Source organism: Marmota monax, unplaced genomic scaffold (assembly GCF_021218885.2).
Source record: "Marmota monax isolate L192 unplaced genomic scaffold, Marmota_monax_Labrador192_F-V1.1 WCK01_AAM20220418_F8-fsc00269, whole genome shotgun sequence".
In the NCBI taxonomy this organism is placed as follows: Eukaryota; Metazoa; Chordata; class Mammalia; order Rodentia; family Sciuridae; genus Marmota; species Marmota monax.
Window position 1 is genome coordinate 764,670 of NW_026694072.1, and position 17,903 is coordinate 782,572.

General features: G+C 51.5%; 1 protein-coding gene across 5 annotated transcripts in view; it reads right to left on the reverse strand.

Moving 5' to 3' along the window:
* Acacb (acetyl-CoA carboxylase beta) overlaps window positions 1–17,903 on the reverse strand; it is a 212,411-nt gene that overhangs the window by 118,921 nt on the left and 75,587 nt on the right. For 4 of the 5 annotated variants that reach the window (XM_046464308.2, XM_046464307.2, XM_046464309.2 and 1 more), the window contains 11 exons: window positions 17,564–17,752; window positions 15,696–15,796; window positions 14,103–14,191; window positions 13,877–14,001; window positions 9,220–9,333; window positions 9,018–9,131; window positions 8,530–8,619; window positions 6,000–6,118; window positions 2,841–2,978; window positions 1,452–1,551; window positions 1,255–1,362 (listed from right to left, as the gene is read on the reverse strand). In XM_046464308.2, the coding sequence (XP_046320264.1) occupies window positions 1,255–1,362; window positions 1,452–1,551; window positions 2,841–2,978; window positions 6,000–6,118; window positions 8,530–8,619; window positions 9,018–9,131; window positions 9,220–9,333; window positions 13,877–14,001; window positions 14,103–14,191; window positions 15,696–15,796; window positions 17,564–17,752 (1,287 nt within the window). The remainder of the gene's footprint in view (window positions 1–1,254; window positions 1,363–1,451; window positions 1,552–2,840; window positions 2,979–5,999; window positions 6,119–8,529; window positions 8,620–9,017; window positions 9,132–9,219; window positions 9,334–13,876; window positions 14,002–14,102; window positions 14,192–15,695; window positions 15,797–17,563; window positions 17,753–17,903) is intronic. The other variant, XM_058585542.1, reaches the window with a different exon arrangement.

The window sequence follows — 17,903 nt, forward strand, 5'->3', positions numbered from 1 at the left end:
CAGCCTGTTCACTGGTCCTTGACCACGGCCGGGTGTGTGTGCTTACTTATGTGCACATGGGAGTCGGTGTGCAAACACGCACACACACACAGGCTGAATGTAAAAATGTCTAAACAAGGAATCACACAGCCAGCGTAACAAAGCTTCTCCTTTCCAACGGCTGCGGTCCTTCCAGTCCTCCTCTCTTTGGTACGATACACGTTTAGCGTTTGCCTGTCTGTACTCAACCTCTGACGTCTCGGAGCAACCCCCATTCCTACTCCTCGTGCGACTCCATAGCTGTCTGCAGCTGAGGCCCTTGAAGACACCCAAGGCCAGCATGAGAATATATGCTAGGGTGGCCACATGCTTGCAAAAGCCACCTGCAGCTATTGTCCTACTCAGTCATCCACATAAGGGGCATTTTTAAATTGCAGGTTTCTTGATGATTCCAATAAAAACAGCTCTCGCTCCTGGAGCCCCAAACTATTTATTCAGCCTGTCCAGGCTCCTGATGGGCTAAGCAGTGTACATCCTTGGTATTTTAATCATTGTGGCTTCCTGGGAGAGAGAAATGCTGGCCCTATGGTACGGGTGAAGACATCTAGAATGCCAGACATGGTGGCACATGCCTGTAATCCCAGCAGCTTGGGAGGCTGAGGCAGGAAGATCACAAATTTGAGGCCAGCCTCAGCAATTTAGCAAGGCTCTAAGCAACTTAGCAAGACCCTGTCTCAAGATATAACATTAAAAGGGCTGGGGATGTGGCTCAGTGATAAAGTGTCCGTGGGTACCCCCACACAGCTCAGACCAAGACCAGCCCCTCCTCCCTGTCCAGGGGCCTCTCCACCACCAAACTCACATTGAAACTTAATGCCCCAATGTAACAGTATTGAGGGGGCATGGCCTTTAAGAGAGGTAATTAGTAATTAGGTCATGGGGTGACATTTTGGAAGGGACTAACGGTAGTTCTTGTAGGACCAGGCTAGCTCTTGTGAGGGCAGGTTGTTAGACAAGAGTGAGCCTGGCCCTTTCCCCCCCCCCAGCTTCCGGTCTTATCACGTGCTCACTTGCACACGCTCCTGCTCTGTGATGTCACCTGCCATGCTGTGACACAGCAGAGGCCCTCACCAGATGCAGGTGCCCAGTGCAGCCTCCAGACCTGGGAGCTAAAACCTCTTTACTTTATAAAAGTTACCCAGCCTCAGGTGCTTTATTATAGCAACACAAAACAGACGACCTGCTCCCCCAATGGCAGGGGCACACCCAGAGTACCTTGGACTGTACAAATGTCCTGAAAATCGGCACCAGCTCCTCATCCTCCAAATGGTCTGAGTACTGGATGGCCACGTTCAGGATGTGGATGGGCTCTTCTCGGAGGTTCTAAGTGAGAAAACAGGGCTGAGAGTAGAAGGACCGGGAGGCGCAGGCTTGGCCTCTCTGTAGGCTGCTCCCTGGGCTGAGCCGCTGACCTTGTAGTCGTCCTCTGAATACAGGGAGGTGCGGGCCTTGCTGAAGAGGGGGATGTCTTTGGGCACGTTGGCAAAGCAGGAGATGACTTCATCAAAGTTCCTGGGGGTGCGGGGCAGAGAAGGAAAGCTAAGGGGCCACTCCCATCAAGACCAGGTCGAGCTTCCAAGCCAGGCCCACGGGAACCCTGGGCCTCCCTCTTTCTTAGCCAACGCAGGTTCAAGTGATCCCTTGACTCAGTCCAAAGCACCCCAACAGGGTCGTTCCCAAAAGGTAAGAATGACGCTCCGCAGCCTAGCATCAGGATCTGAGGACAGGATTCTAACCGTCGGGGCCTGCAGCTGGGCCTGAGGAGAACTCTTGACCCCCTCCGACTGGCTCAGAGGCCCCAGAGACTTTGCCTCGCCTAAGTCACCTGAGGGTAATAACAGAAATCCCCGCAGCCCAGAAACTCAAAGGATGATTCAGCAGGACAAGCCAAGCACAACACAGACCCCAGGAGCAAGTGGGGGGGTGATGATGCCGAGGGCATGTGATTGACATGTGAGCTGTATTTCAAGTACTTATTTCACACACACTATCTCATTTAATTTTCACGATGCCCCAGTGAAGTAGGTCCTTCCATTACACCCACATTACAGATGAGAAAACCAAGAGAGGTTGATTAATTTGTTCAGTCTCACAGGAAATGCAGAACTGGGATTTCAACATGGGTAAGCTGTCATGTGGCCTCACGCTCCTGATGACAATGCTATTATGATTGTGTGTGTGTGTGTGTGTGTGTGTTACTGAGGATTAAACCCAGGGTCTTGCCTCACACATGCAAGATAAGTGCTCTATCATAAATTTTTATTTTGAGACACAGTCTCCCTGATTTTCCCAGGCTGGCCTCCAACGTGCAATCCTCTTGTCTCAGCCTCTCCAGTAGCTGGGATGACAGTTGGGCGCTGTCCCCCCGCCCCCTGCACAGTTTGTTGTTTTTTAAATCTATTTTTAACTGCTACATAAAATGTAAACAATTATACATAGTGAAGGAGAGCCAGGTGATGTTTCCATATACATATACACAGTGTAATGTTTCAATCGAGTTAAACATCTATCTCCCAGAACATTCACCTGTATGGCGAAAGCTTTCCAAAACACTTCCTTCCAGTTTGTGAAATGGGCAGCCTCGTGACCTCGGCTCGCCCTGCTCTGCATTACACCACGGCCCCTGGCTCCTCTCTCACAGGAGCCTGGTGCCCGCCATCAACCCTCCCCCGTGACTCTGTGATTTTCAACTCGCTGTGCTACGTGTCTGGGTCCCCCCCACCATGTGCCTAATGAATGGCGGGGTCGGGGAAGCCCACCACACACCCTGCTTGGGTCTGGGGGACCAGGCCACACCGTACCTGGTGAAATCCTCGAATCTCTGGAAGGCAACCATAGCCCCCATCCGCTGGCACAGTGGAGAGAAGCCACTGTCCATGAAGAGCTCTGTACTGTGCCTCAGCAGGTCGGGGTTGGTGACACTTATGGGCACGGCCATCCTGCAGGGTGACAAGTGGAGGGTGAGGCAGCTGCTCCGGTGCCTGGTGCCTCAGGGAGCCAGACTAGGACTAGACGCCCCCCACGCTGGGCTCTGAAACTGCAGATGGGGAGGGACCGAGGCTGGGGCCGGTGGGTGGGGGTCTCATCTGATTCCTCAGGACCTGGTGTGGTCAGAGCCCAGCGAGTGAAGGAATGCATGCAAGACAGGCCAGTCCCCAACAGTCCAAGGTACATCCAGAGGTGGGACTGCAGCCACCAGACAGAGAACTAACTCTTCCAGCATCGATCTCTCCCGCAGAGGCCCAGGCCAGGCCAGGCGGCTGGCAAGGGGGCAGCCTCGGGGCTGGGAGCACGCCAGGCCTCCACTCCCGGCCCCATCTGCCTCCACCAAACCCGTCCTGGGGCAAGACCAACAGCCTCTTTAGAGTCCAGACAGCCACGGCCCCAGAACGGGCCGCTCACCAGGAGCAAATAGGAAGGGGTCACCTCAGGAGTTGGGACTGAGCCCTGGACTCCAGTGTAGGAGGAGCCATCAGACGATGCAGGAGAGAGTCCACCCAGAAGGCGGAGCGGCACCCCACAGAAAGGAGACCTGCTTGCAGGGCGGGCCCGCGGTGGCATCCGGGAACTGGGTTGGGGAAGGCACCCACTCCTCCCTAAATGACACGGCTGGCTGTGCTATGTACACCTGCCTTCTTCTGGGAGCCCGGACCCTGCCTGTGAGGCAGAGGGTGCCTCGGGGACCAGCCCCCAGCGCCAAGCTCTGGTGAGTGCTCCCACAACCAAACAGCAACACTGCCACCTGCCATCAGCACGGGCGGGGAGGGGCTCTGAGGCCTGCTCCTGCCCCCTCGGCCCCGCCCTGGTGCCCTCTGCCTCTGTGGACACTGCCATGCGTCCCTTCACTGTTCAGGGTCCTGAGTGGGGGTGGACTCTATCCTCTGAGTCCTCCAAGCAAGTCCTCCAACCTGGGGGTGCTTGGGCATCCCCAACACAGATATCTGAGTTCCTGTTGGGTCCCCTGGTAACCAGGATCCAGGGCCCCTGCTCCTGCACAACTAAACCCAGAGGTCACACGCTGGCATTCTGTGGGGCAGGGTTCAAGTGACTCTGGGGAACACATCACTTCTAACAAACATGAAGACCTGCCCTTTCTTGCCCGGCCTACCTGACCACTGTCCTGCAGGGCAGCACTGGGCAGGGCCAGAGGCCAGGTGGTGACCCAGGTCCCATCCAGCCCTCTCACAGCTCCCTGGACCTGGAGCAAGTGACTTCAAGTAGGACTGACCTGCCCTTGGTCTCAGCGACCCAACTTGTCACATACCTGGAGGCACTGGAATTGAGGGCCAGGCCAGGCCCTCCTGGCGGGGAGAACCCCGTCCAAACAGGGTGGACTCCAGGGTCAGCCAAGGCCCAGAGTCATCAGCCAGCACTCCCAGCTCTAAGCAAGGCCAGAATCTAAGACCTAGACCAGGAACCCACCCCCACAGTCCTCAGTGTCTCTCTGGCCAAAACAGGAGCTGGAGCCCATCCTGGGCAATACCCTGGTATCCACAAAGGTCCTCCCTGAGACGCGAGGCATGGCCCAGGGTCCTTGTGTGAGTGCCCTTCCTTTCCTAGAGGGCTGAAGTGCCGAGACAGTGAGGTCAGGAAAGAAAAGCACTCCCCCCCAGTGGCAGGGAAAAGTCCATACCACACCTCCCGCCACCCCCAAAATGACCCCAGGCCAGAGCAGCACAAGACTTTTCTCACAATGGGGTAAAATATCACGATCCTCTTTTTTGGAAATACGAAGGGTAAAATAAACGACACGTTGCTTAGGGCCTCGCTAAGTGGCTGAGGCTGGCTTTGAACTCAAGAACCTCCTGCTTCAGCCGCCAGAGCCGCTGGGAGGACAGGCGTGAGCCACCACGCCCAGCCTAAAATATATTTTTCAAAATCCCAAGAGACCAGGAAAATCCCCACTTGCAGAAAACATGAAGCCTGCTGCCTGCAGAGACATAAGACCTGATCAGGGGAACCCCAAATCACCACGACACCACGAAGCCACAAGCAAGACCTCTGGGAACCCCCCAGGAACCCGTAACAGAAGAACCAGGAAGAGTGAGAGGGACTGCTCCGGACACCAGGGGACATAATTACTTTATGGACGATATGGCACGCCACCTGACCAGAATGGGACGTCATGTCCTGAAATAAGATGGGTCAGAACACAGACGTGAGCCCGCAGTACACACGCCAGCTGTCCCGGGAGAACACCGCGGGGTCACTGAGCCATGGCACCGGATGGCAGACTCCAGTGGGCACAGGCCATGTGCCGTGCACCTGGCTCCCGAGCACGCTCAAGGGCTGGGGAAAGAGTGCTGAGATGAGCCCCTGAGAAAGTAAGCTCAGCTTCCCACCCCAGGTGACTGAGCAGCTCGGCCCAGGTCCAGAGACGCCCCAGGCTCCCATCTGTAAAATGCAGATGACATCCCGCTTGGCCAACAAAGGGCAAAGGCTCAATGAAATAAGAATCTATAACCCTGAGCACAGTGTCCGGCCAACAGCATGCCGTTGGGCGGTTATAACGACAGCACTGGTCACAATCGTCACGGGGATTGCTAATACCCACAAATTTCTCTGTGCCATGTGCTAACCTAAATGCCACATGTGCCTTATCTCATTTACTCTTCCCAACGGTGGAGGACAGCACTCTACTGGAACTTTCTAGAACATTCTGGCACAGTCCAGGAGGACACCTGAGAGCCCCATGTGGCCACTGGGTACTTTAAATGCAGTTGTTATGACCCAGAGGCTGAAGTTTTTCACGTTATTTCCACTTGTTTTAATTTAAGGAGGTAGAGGTGGGTAGGAGGTGGGCCGTGGTTTTACCTCCACAGAGGAGAGCACGGAGCTGTGGGAGAGCCACAGCGAGGAAGGGGTCTTCCCGACGTCCACCCAGCAGCACACTAGAGGCACTGGCTGGGTCCTCGCAGAGGACACAGGTCAGAGAGGAGAAAGGGAGCCCCAGCGCCTACCGGTTTGGGTGGGAAGAGGGCAGCATGAACTGGAATTCCACCACACAGGTGCCATCGGGGAGCTGCCTGTGCTGCAGGCTGTTCAGCTCGTAAGCGATGTAGCCTCTCCGCACATAGACCTGGGGGAGAAGAAACACTGTGGACATCAGACAGCGCCTGTGTCCTCCAAACCTGAAAAGCCCAGGCTGAGGGACACCAGGAAAGGTATCCGCCGAATCTCTAAGCAGCCGCTGAGAACATCCCAGTGAGAGTTGGTGGAGTTTTTTTGCTTATTGGTTTGTTTTTGTAAAGGGCTGGGTATCTCTGCTACGAACACTTGATGCTACTGCTTTACGGAACCAGCCTTAAAAATATGTACACAAATAGGTGAGGCTATTCCAAGAAATTTTATTTATGAAATACGTCCCAGGGCCACAGTTTGCCAACCCCTGCTCTAGAGCAGTTCTAGCCAATAGAAATACAACACAAGGGGCTGGGGATGTGGCTCAAGGGGTAGCGCGCTCGCCTGGCATGCGTGCGGCCCGGGTTCGATCCTCAGCACCACATACAAAGATGTTGTGTCTGCCAAAAACTAAAAAAAAAATAAATATTAAAATTCTCTCTCTCTCTTTAAAAAAAAAAAAAAAGAAAGAAATACAACACAAGCGACACCTAGAATTCTAATTTTTTATAGCCATGGAGACAAAGAAAAGGGACAGCTAAAAACAATTTAATAATGCTCTTATTTCTCCCTGAATATTATCACTTCAACATGTAATATAGGAAAATATTTGCATATTTCACATTCTTTCCTCCCTACTAAGTCTGTGGAATCAGGCACAGCTCGACTCAGACAAATGGAATTTTAAGTGCTCACTAACCACGTGGGCCCAGAAGCTGCCATAGCGGGGGACACAGTCCAGTGTTCAGATGCTGGGAGGTTTATAACTGTCTCTGCCACAAGAACTAAAATAACAGTGTCCGGCTGGAGCTGGGGCTCAGCGATAGAGCGCTTGCCTAGCATAAAGGTATTGTGCCCAACTACAACTAAAAAATAAATATTAAAAAAATAAAATAAAATAACAGTGTCACTGCTGCCCTCTAAATGACCTGCTTCCAGCTATGCTCGATGGCCTGTCATCCCCCTGGCTCAGGAGGCTGAGGCAGGAGGATCTTGAGTTCAAAGCCAGCCTCAGCAACAGCAAGGCCCTAAGCAACTCAGTGAGACCCTGTCTCTAAATAAAGTACAAAATAGGGCTGGGGATGGGGTTCAGTGGACAAGGGCTCTGGAGTTCAATCCCGGTACCCAAAAAAAAAAAAAAAGTGCCATTGTAGAAAGTGATAGAATGTATAGAAAGTACATCCTAGAAAAATCTCTAATACACATAAATAGGACTTAGCACTTTAAAAAATACTCATGAGTCGGACGCAGTGGCACAGGCCTGTAATCCCAGCAGCTCAGGAGGCTGAGGCAGGATCGCAAGTTCAAGGTCAGCTTCAGCTACTTAGTGAGACCCTATCTCAAAATAAAAAATAAAAAGGGCTGGGGATGTAGCTCAGTGGTAGCGCACCTCTGGGTTCAATCCTCAGTACTACAAAATGAATAAATAATAAATGTTTAATGAAATGAAATTAAAAGTATTGACGAGACGCACTGGGTCTCATTGTTGGAAAACAGGAGTGAGGCCTCGGAAGGACTCTTCCAGAGCTGAACCCATAGAAGGGGTATAACCTGCAGGTCCAGGAGGCCCAGTGGCTGTCACATGCTCACAAGCCTCAAAGGGTCTCCAGGAAGACCCAGCCAAACCTGGGTGGGTAACTCACGGGGTCTAAAAGATCCAGGAGAGTGGGGAGCTGTGGGGGTCAAGCCACTGGACTCACTGGACTGAGAGCCAGGAGATTAGGAAAAACCACAACCAGTCACGTAGTCCAGGGTAAGAGAGCCACCTAAGTGCCAGAGGGTCACCTCCTGTGTCCCACAAAAAGCAGAGTAAAAGTCTAAATTCCTGAAAATAAGTCATCACCTCTTGGCTCCTAAATGCAGGGAGACAGGAGCAAGAACACCTGGCCCTCATCTGGGTTTTGCTGCTGGTCATACCCTTCTCTGTCCTGTCACACAGGGCAGTCACTTAGTCACCCAGGCTCCTTCTGGCTCTCAGAGCTCCAGGTGGAAAAGTCTATCTGAAGTATTAATTAATGCACACAGTCGGCAAGTCTGGACAAGGTGCCTTGGACTTGGCTCTCAGGGTTAGCAGTTAGCTGTGTCCTGCCTGGAAGAACTGCGGTGACACAGGACACAGCAGTGGTTACCTGTATAGACTTTGCAATAAAACAGATCTAGTGGAAATCCTGGTACTGCCCCTCCTAGCTGTGTGACCTTGAGCAAGTCACTTCACCTCTCTGTGTCTCAGTTCATTCCTCTGCAAGGTGAATACTAACTCGGAGAGCATAAAGTCATGTTTGCAAGGCCATGGCCCAGGGGGGTCAGGCACTGATAGTTACAACTGGCAAGCTCAGGCCTGCCACTGTCCCCCAGGCCTCCCCTACTTACCTCCAGGGAAGCCATGCAAACGACTTTGTTAGTGTGGTAGAAGAAGGAGGGCAGGACATCAAATATGGTCGTTTCTGAGAGGATTAATTTCTATGGGAAATGGAAAAAGGAAAAAGGAAAAAAAAAATGTGAACAGATTTTAACCACTAACCAGAGGCGCAGGAGGAGTGGGAATAGGAGAAGATGGCCGCGGTGCTGTCCCTGGTGCTGGCCAAGGACCCCGAACTCCGGGCTCCTCCCACTCTGGGCTCCTCCCACTCTGGGCTCCTCCCACTCCGGGCTCCTCCCACCCCGGCTCCTCCCATGTGCACTCTCAGGAGACCTGCCAATCAAGCCCTGGATCCTGCCCAGGGTTCCCAGCTTCAGATGCCGGGGTTCCTGGAAGCCTGGAAGTGAGCACCCTGAAGCAGGGGGAGCCTGTAGGCCCCAAGACCCCCACCTGGGCCAGGGCGTGCTCTGTGGAAGCTGGAAGGAAGGAGATGTCCCACCTTGAGGTTTTCTGGGCAAAACTGGTGGCCATACATGTCGATGGCAGACAGGAAGATGGACTCCACCTGGTTGTGCCTCAGCTCGTAGGAGGGGAGGTGGGAGGCGATCAGCACCTGTCAGGGAGGGGGTGAGGCTGGCATAAGAGAAGCCGGGTGGGCTCGGGGCAGCCACACGCCAGGTCCAGGTGCCTGGAGCCCTGACCTGTCTGGCTCTGAGGGCCACTTTGCAGTGCTCCGTCTTGCTCAGCTGGGTGAGCTGGTGGAGGATGGCGGTCAGCTCGTCCGACAGGGAAGGGTCTGGGCCACAGAGCTCATCCTTTAGGGGACAGAAACAGAATCCAAATGAATTTTCTCTGCCAGAGGGGAACAGGTCAGCACTCACCTTGGCCAGGCGTAAAGTTGCCCAAACAATCTAGCGTCCGCTGTCAGGGCAACAGGCACAGCCTGAGACACTCCTTTTGCCCCTCTCTACCATGAGCACCCCTACCCCTTCATTCACCCAGTTGCCCACTCATACTCCAAAACACACCCTCAATACCTAGCAAGAAGAAAAATACAACTAAGCTGGGCGCAGTGGCGCATGCCTGGAATCCCAGCTGCTCAGGAGGCTGAGGCAGGAGGATCTGGAGTTCAAAGCCAGCCTCAGCAACAGCGAGGCACTAAGCAACTCAGTGAGACTCTACAAAATAGGGCTGGGGATGGGGCTCAGTGGTCGAGTGCCCCTGGGTTCAATCCTTGGTACCAAAAAAAAGAAAGAAGGAAAAGAAAAATATAACTAAGTTTTTGCCTAGAGCACAGGTTGAGTGATGCTTCTTTGAAATGCTGGGAATAGCAGTGTTTGGGATTTCAGATCTTTTTTGGGGGGAGGGGGATTTTGGAATATTTGCATATACATAATGAGTTATCTTGGGGACAAAACCCAAATCTAAACATGAAACTTGTGTATGTTTCAAGTACATTGGGACTAGGGACAGAGCACAGTGGGAGAGAGTTTGCCCAGTATGTGGAAGGCCATGGGCTGGATCCCCAGCTCTGCAAAAATAAACAAACAAACAGACAAATAGTCGCACATACACCTTACACACACGAAGCCTGAAATATTTTGTGTGATATTTTTAGTACATCTACATTTCAACTTCAACCCATCACAGGAGGGCAGAGGCAGAGTTTTCTACTTGTGGTATCCTGCTGGTGTTCGAAAACTTTCAGATTTTGGAGCATTTCAGAGTTTGGATTAGGGATGCTCAACTTTATACTATTCTAGTGAGCATTCAGCAGGCACTGACTGTGTACCAGGCAAATAGCTAGATCCTTTACATGCTTTTCTCCCATTCTCCCAACCCTCTGAGGAGTTACTATCAGGATCCCCATTTTATAGATGAGGAAACTGAGGCTTGGAGCCTGTGCAAGGTGGAGCAGATCGGAGCACAGCTCTATTGGGTCCCTGAAGCCACCAGCTTCCCCCCCTGCACGCTGCTACCTGACTTCAAGGGTTCAAGTTTCAGAGGGGAGGAGCTGGGAGTGGAATCTTGCAGAAGAGAAAGGGGTGCTGAGTCCTTCTGAGTGGGGGACCTTCCTGCTGGAGACCAGGACTATGGTCTCTGCGTCTTCCTTTATGCCCTGAGCGCAAGAGGGCCTCGGGAACGGCCATAGCAGGCGCCTCGTCCAAGTCCACGGAAGACAGCCCCCCCCCCATCAGCCACCACTGTTCCCCAAGGAGTCTCACTAGAGGGCGGGGCTGTGACCACTTCTCATGCACAGGTTTCCCTAATTATGTTAGAGTCGGAAATTTATATATATATTTAGTTTTAGGTGGACAGGATATCTTTATTTTACATTTATGTGGTGCTGAGGATCGAACTCAGTGCCTTGTGCATGCTAAGCGAGCGCACTACCACTGAGCCACATCCCAGCCCTAGAGTCATAATTTTTTATGTATTAATATTTCATACATAAGCACACAGGCACGTTGACGCTCAAGAAATTTCATGGGAAATTATCTAAATCCTCTCTCCTCCCCCAGTTCTGATTCACTCTGTATGGTCAAGGGGTGGTGACATTGCCCTCACCATGCCACCCAGCTTGTGGCTCCAAGGAGAGCACAGAGGGCAGGCGCTGTTCAGCCACCAGGCTGGCAGAGTGTGATCATGGTGTGAGTGTGTGAGTGTGTGTGTGAGAGTGTATGTTTGTGAATGTGCGAATGTGTGTGTGACAGTGTGTACGAGTGTGTGAGTATGTGAGTGTGTGTGTGTGTGTGAGAGTGTGTGCGTGTGTGACAGTGTGTGCGAGTGTGTGTGTGTGTGAGCATTTTAAAAGCCAGGACACCACCCTGCACACACAAGAGCCCCGAATCCCTTCTTTCTTTGTCCTTGTGTACTTTATTCTACACTACCACGTTTTGTTTTGTCTTGTCGCCAAGTTCTAGGACCCCTAAATGACATGCAGAAACTATGTCCCCTTAAAAGACTCCAAACAATCTCATCTCACAGGAATCAAAGTGGGAAGCCTTTACTGAAAGCTTCTGCGGGACCAAACTCCACCAGAAGTAAAGAACCCACTGAGGGCTGGGGATGTGGCTCAAGCAGTAGCGCGCTCGCCTGGCATGCGTGCGGCCCGGGTTCGATCCTCAGCACCACATACAAACAAATGTTGTGTCCGCCAAAAACTAAACAATAAATAAATAAATTTCTCTCTCTCTCAAAAAAAAAAAAAAAGAAAAAAAAGAACTCATTGATTCCTAACAAATGAAAGCAAAAGAGCCACAGAGTGAATGTCACCTCTGACCCCCAAACCACGCCTGGGACAACATTTTGGGTGCAGTGGCACATGCCTGTCATCCCAGCAGCTTGGGAGGCTGAGGCAGGAGGATCGCGAGTTCAAAGCCAGCCTCAGCAAAAACGAGACACTAAGCAACTCAGTGAGATCCTGTCTCTAAATAAAATCAAAATAGGGCTGGGGTGCAGTTCAGTGGCCGAGTGCCCCTGAGCTCAATCCCTGGTACCAAAAAAAAAAAAAAAAAAGCAGCAGCAGCAGCCCCGAGCACCGTCCCCATTCTCTCCCCCAGTCCGGTATCTGGTGCACATGACTTTAGAAACTTTAAGACCTGAAGAGTCAGTGACAAACAGAAAAATCCACAGGTGCCACCCTGACCTTTGAAGGCCAGGCCGACTCTGACATTAGAGGAAACCTTGCTCTACACACTTCACAAACACTCCACCAAAGGAAGTGTTTTGAAAAGCGTTCTATTACTGTAGCTGTGGAATTCCCCAAGAGCAGACACCTCCCTGGGCACAGGTGCCCGATCCTGGCCTCACCCTGCAACCACTTTGGGGAGTCCTCCCCCTGAAATTAATTTTTAAAAACTTCAGAGGTAACGAAGATCCATGTGTTGATATCCCCTAAACACCCGGAGTCACTAATTGTTAATTTTTTATCACAGCAGCACATTGGATTTCGCTGTAAGCACACGTGCATGCTCACACTCTTCCTCTTCTTAAAAGTGGGATGCAGACACCATAATCTTTTACACTATTTAAGTACATATCTGGCTGAGAAAAAGATATTCTCCCAGTTGCCTACAGAACCTCTAAAAAACGAAAGAAACTAAACATGACACTAACGATATTACCCGACACACAGTCCATGTTTCAATTTCCCATTGCCAAAGCTTTCAAAATGTACTAACCTCTGGGCTCCATTTCCAAAACCTCTGATTTAATTGAACAAAGGGTAGGGTTTGAGCATCTGTTTTTTTTTTTAAACCCTGCTGCCCACCAGGTGCTTCTCATTGCAACCAGGATTGAAATGTGCTGCACAAAGAGATGTTAAAATGACCCTTTCCAAAATACCAACATTGATGAATACAACTTGTTAGGTGTTTACTCTCCTACACGCCCCGGGCCCAAACTCTGCCCACTGACTATTTTTGTAAATAGTGTTATAGGAGCTGAGCGTGGTGGCACATGCTTGCAATTCCAGTGGCTCAGGAGGCTGAGGCAGGAGGATCACAAGTTCAAGGCTAGCCTTGGCAACTTAGTGAGGCCCTGAGCAACTCAGCAAGACCCTGTCTCAAAATGAAAAATAAAAAGGGCTGAGAGTAGGGCTCCATGGTTAAGTGCCCCTGGGTTCAATCCCTGGTAACCCCTCCCAAAAAAATAATGCTATAGGAACCCAGACTCACTCATTGTAGCTGCTTGAGATTACAAGCTCATGGGGCTAAGGAGCTACAACAGAAGCCCTGTGACCACGAATCTGAAATATTTACTCTCTAGGGCCCTTTACAGAAAAAAATTGCCAAGCCCTTCTTGCTCTAAGCCAAGTCCAAGTCTCTCCTTCTCTGCTGATCCTACATTTTCTAAGGAGTCATCAGGACCGTTATCCAGGGGAAAAGTCTTTAAAAATAAAGACTGCTTCTGACTATCTTGCAGGAAATGCCTTACATCTCCAAGAAGGCACAATAAGGACCTACCACCAGACCCAGAACTAAATATTCCTATAGCTCATGACGCTGGAGCCAGAAGGTGGGTTCAAATCCTGGCTCTGCACTCACAGAGCTGGGTACCCTTGGGCAAGTGGCTTTACCTCTCTGAGCTCTTCCAATGGGAGGTGAGAACCTTTATTAGGGTTTCTGTGAGAACTAAATGAGTTAATATTTATTTGTAAAGTACTCCAAGAGGGCCTGGCACAGAGCAGAGGCTTCGGAAGTGTCCCTGCCTATGGTTGCAAACCAAGTTTTACTGGAACACTGAACAATGGCAGAGTCGAGTGGTCCAGACAGCGCCCACCCCGCCAAGTCCAGAATGCTTGCCTTCTGGCCCCAGACCCAGCCCGGCTTGGGGTGGAGGACACCTCCTGCTTACTATCAGCATGATCACCAGCTGGTTCTTCTTGGCCACCTGTGCGTGGGAGAAGATGCAGTCCAGCACCTGGGACATGTCCGGCTTGAACTGCTCCCTGAGGTTTATCACACACTTGTCATAGTGAGCTAGAGGGGAGAGGAGGCGGCCTGGGGTTAAGACGGCGGCTCCTCCCCACCGCCCTGCCCAGGTCTGCCACCCGTGCCACCAGCGGGGCCCTGTCTCTTGCCTTGTTGGAAATGATGCTCAACCTGCAAATATCTTCGCAGGAGATCCAGCACCACCGCCTTCATATAGCCACGGGTCCCACTGCGGTACCTGGGGAGAGGAAGGCAGCCAGGTTACCGCCCACCTCACCTCCTGGGACATCCCCCAGGGCTTTTATGGATTTAGAAAGGAGGTGACAGTCACCCAGCCATGTGGAGGCTGTGCCCTCTGATTCTCAGGCACCGTGGCCTGGGCCTGCAGGCGGACCTGCCCCTCAAACCAGCGGCCCTGCTGGGTGAGTACCGGGGATGGAGCCCTGGGGCGGCCCTGGCGCAGCCCCCCAGAGAAGGGAAAAAATCTAAGAGAGTTGGATGCTGAAGGGGGGAAGCCAATTTTAATGGCAAAAATATAAATGTCCAATTAAGCATCCCGTCTATAAAGAGATTTTCCCAAAAGACAAACTTGAAAGACATTCACCGAAAGATAGATCCTGTGTAAATTTCATTTCCCCTTTGAGACAAAACTTTTTCCTGGGTTAAACCGCGTTTCCCGAAACATTTCCTCTTCTAGAATATTTCTGAACACAGGGAATTGGGTTTCTCAGGGGGTGCGATACTAAGTTCTAGGGAATCAGAAACCAGCTTACCCCAGCAGGACTGAATGACAACAAAAGAACAAGAATTAAAATAGTAAATAAAAAATCATTCCAAATGCAATTGTTTTTTTCAGTCACAGCACGGGTAGAACTTTGATAATTATGTTCAACACAGAAACGTTTGCTAGAGAATCGATTCATACCATGTGCTCATTCCTTCTGGGTGTTTCTCTGAAGCTTAAACGGTGGGCTTAAGGTGAGCAGCGGATTCATTTTTGGGGGGACTCCCTGGTAGTCCTTGGTTGTGAGGCTTTCATTTTGTGGGGATGCACTTCAAAATCCCCTCCCTCTGCTGCAGCCTACAGGGCCAGTCGGAGCCCAGGAGTTGCGGAACTCCTTGAAAGGAGGGTCACCTCCTAAGGACCCCCATTCTCTCTACCTGAGTTCCTGGCACTTGGTAATTAGGTACTGAGCTGATTGGTTCAAATCTGCTTCCGTTCTCTCTATGAGCCAAGCCATCTTGCTACGTAGGTTCTTCATGAAAAATGGCAAAGAGCTCTCTTACCATCAGCACAGTCCTGCAGCACACTGCCCCTGCCCCTACCTACCCAAGACACGATTCAAGTTATTCACCAACCTTCCTCTGCAGTGGTCCCCAAAACCGCAATGGTAATTGGCACCGTCCTTTCTTGTACATAAAACCATCTCATCCCACTGTGTCCTGATCCAAGCTACCACCTGGTGAACACTGGCCAAATGTCACGGCTTTCCCAAGGTTAGCCCCCATACGACTCCAAGTGACGTATCTTGTGAAGTGTTTTTACACCCCTTTCGCCTGCTGGTGAACTGAGACCCACGGAGGTTAAGGCCAGGTCTCTGCTTTCACTAACGGCAGAGCCGGGACTCATGTGCTCGGTGTCAGTGAGGACCTGCCCCTCAGACAGCCCCAGCCCGGCTCTGGAGACAGGTGACCCCTCAGGGTGAAAACCACACCCCCTGGAGGGCCCAGGGGCCCTTCACCTCTGAACCAGCTGCACGATGCTCTGGGTGTTCATGAAGAAGACCTCTCGGTCGGCCTTGCGCTGCAGGGTGGCCGCGTGGCAGTCCAGGATGGTGGCAATCTAGACAGGACAAGACAGGTCTGACCACTGACAGCAGATGACGAAGCCCCGAAGTAGCCATCACGGGGTCTCACCCAAGGTTCAAAGAATCCCAGCCCAAAAGCCATCTGGTCACCCTGAAAAATCCCTGGTCCCCCCTCGGGGTACTGCTGGGAGACTTCAAGAGCTCAGAATGACAACAGTCACCAAACAGGTGCACGGCACTGGGACAGAGGGGGAGGAAGGACCCAAGCAAAGGTGCAGGTGGGAAGGGTCCTTTTATTGCTTTTTTAAAGACATTTACCCTTTTTTTAAAAAAAATAGTTTCTTTTAGTTGTTGATTGACCTTTATTTTACTTATATATTTCTATGTGGTGCTCAGAATCGAACCCAGTGCCTCACACGTGCCGGGCAAGTGCTCTGCCACTGAGCTCCAGCCCCAGCCCCGGGAAGGGTCCTATATTTATAATTAGACTTAATGTCATTGGTCTATTCTTTTCAGCAACCAAAGAAGCTATTGTTGCTGTTTCTGGTCCTGGGACTGAACCCAGGGCCTCGTGCATGCTAGGCAAGTGCCGTACCAGGGAACCACACTCCAGCCCTTTTAATTTTTTATTTTCAGGCAGGGCCTTACAATGTTGCCGAGGCTAGCCTTGAATTTATGATCCTCCTGCCTCAGCCTCCTGAGTGGCTGGGATGATAATGTGTGCCACCATATCCGGCTGACAAAGGTATTTTCAAAGAAAATTAAACCTGCATCAGCGACAGATTTCTGAAAGTTTCAAGCATGTGCCTTTTTCAATTGGGGTCCTCTGGAGCCTGGCTTTTATCTTGAATTGAGATATGATTTACATGCCACACTCTTCTCCCACCTCCTTTAAGGTGCCTGTTCCTTGGTCCGCAGGATATTCACAAAGGTGTACACTGACTGATTTTAGGGCACTTTCTTTTACGTTTTTTCTTTGGAGAGGGTACCAGGGATTGAACTCAGGGGCACTCGACCACTGAGCCACATCCCCAGCCCTATTTTGTATTTTATTTAGAGACAGGGTCTCACTGAGTTGCTTAGGGCCTCACTTTTGCTGAGGCTGGATTTGAACTCACGATCCTTGTGCCTCAGCCTCCCAAGCTGCTGGGCTGATAGGCGTGCGCCACCGCACCTGGTAATGTTAAGGGACCTTCATCACCCTGGAAAGAAACTACACACTAATTAGCCATCACTCCTCAAGTCCCCTCTGCCTTACCCCCTGGTAAACTGGCCTACTTCCTTCTCCATGGATTCTCCTGTTCTGGACATTTCTTCTAAATGGAAGCATAAATCAAGTGGGTCTGGCTTTTTTCCTTAGCATGAATCAGCACTTCATTTATTTTTATGGCTGAACATGTTCTAACCTTGATGGACAGCCCTGGGTTCCATTCCCAGTAATGGGAAAAAAATCTAATCTCTAGAATTCTCGACCTCTGGGGATGACCTGTAAGTAGGTGTCAAGAAGCCCAACTTGCCCATCTGGTGGCGCACGCCTGTCATCCCAGTGGCTTGGGAGGCTGAGGCAGGAGGATCACAAGTTCAAAACCAGCCTCAGCAACTTAGCAAGGCCCTAAGCAACTTAGTAAGACCACATTTCTAAATAAAATTTAAAAAGAAAAAAAAGGCTGGGGATGTGGCTCAGTGGTTAAGCACCCCTGGGTTCAATCCCTGGTACCAAAAAAAAAAGAACGAAGCCCAACTTGATCAGAGGCCAGACACGGAGACCGGGCATCCCCGTGGGGCTGGCTGGGGCCACGTACCTGCTGGCTGGGGAACTGGCACAGCACGGAGGTGATGTTGCTGGCGTACTGGGCCATCACCCTGCGGACTGACTTCTCCACGGGGACGGGGATGCGACCCGACACGCTGGTCATGATCTCCTGCAGCTCCAACAGTGGCAGTGACGGGTGCCGGAGGGTCGTCATGAGCTTCTGCACCCACTCCTTCAGCTGCAGCGGAGACCACCCCAGTCAGCCACAGCCCCACGTGGCCAAGGACCCTGCCACCCACCACAGCATAACCCAACTCAACCCGCCCAGGCCTGAGCACTGCTGTGGCCAAAGAACTTGACTCCGCAGCCTCTAGAGCAGTCCAGAGGGC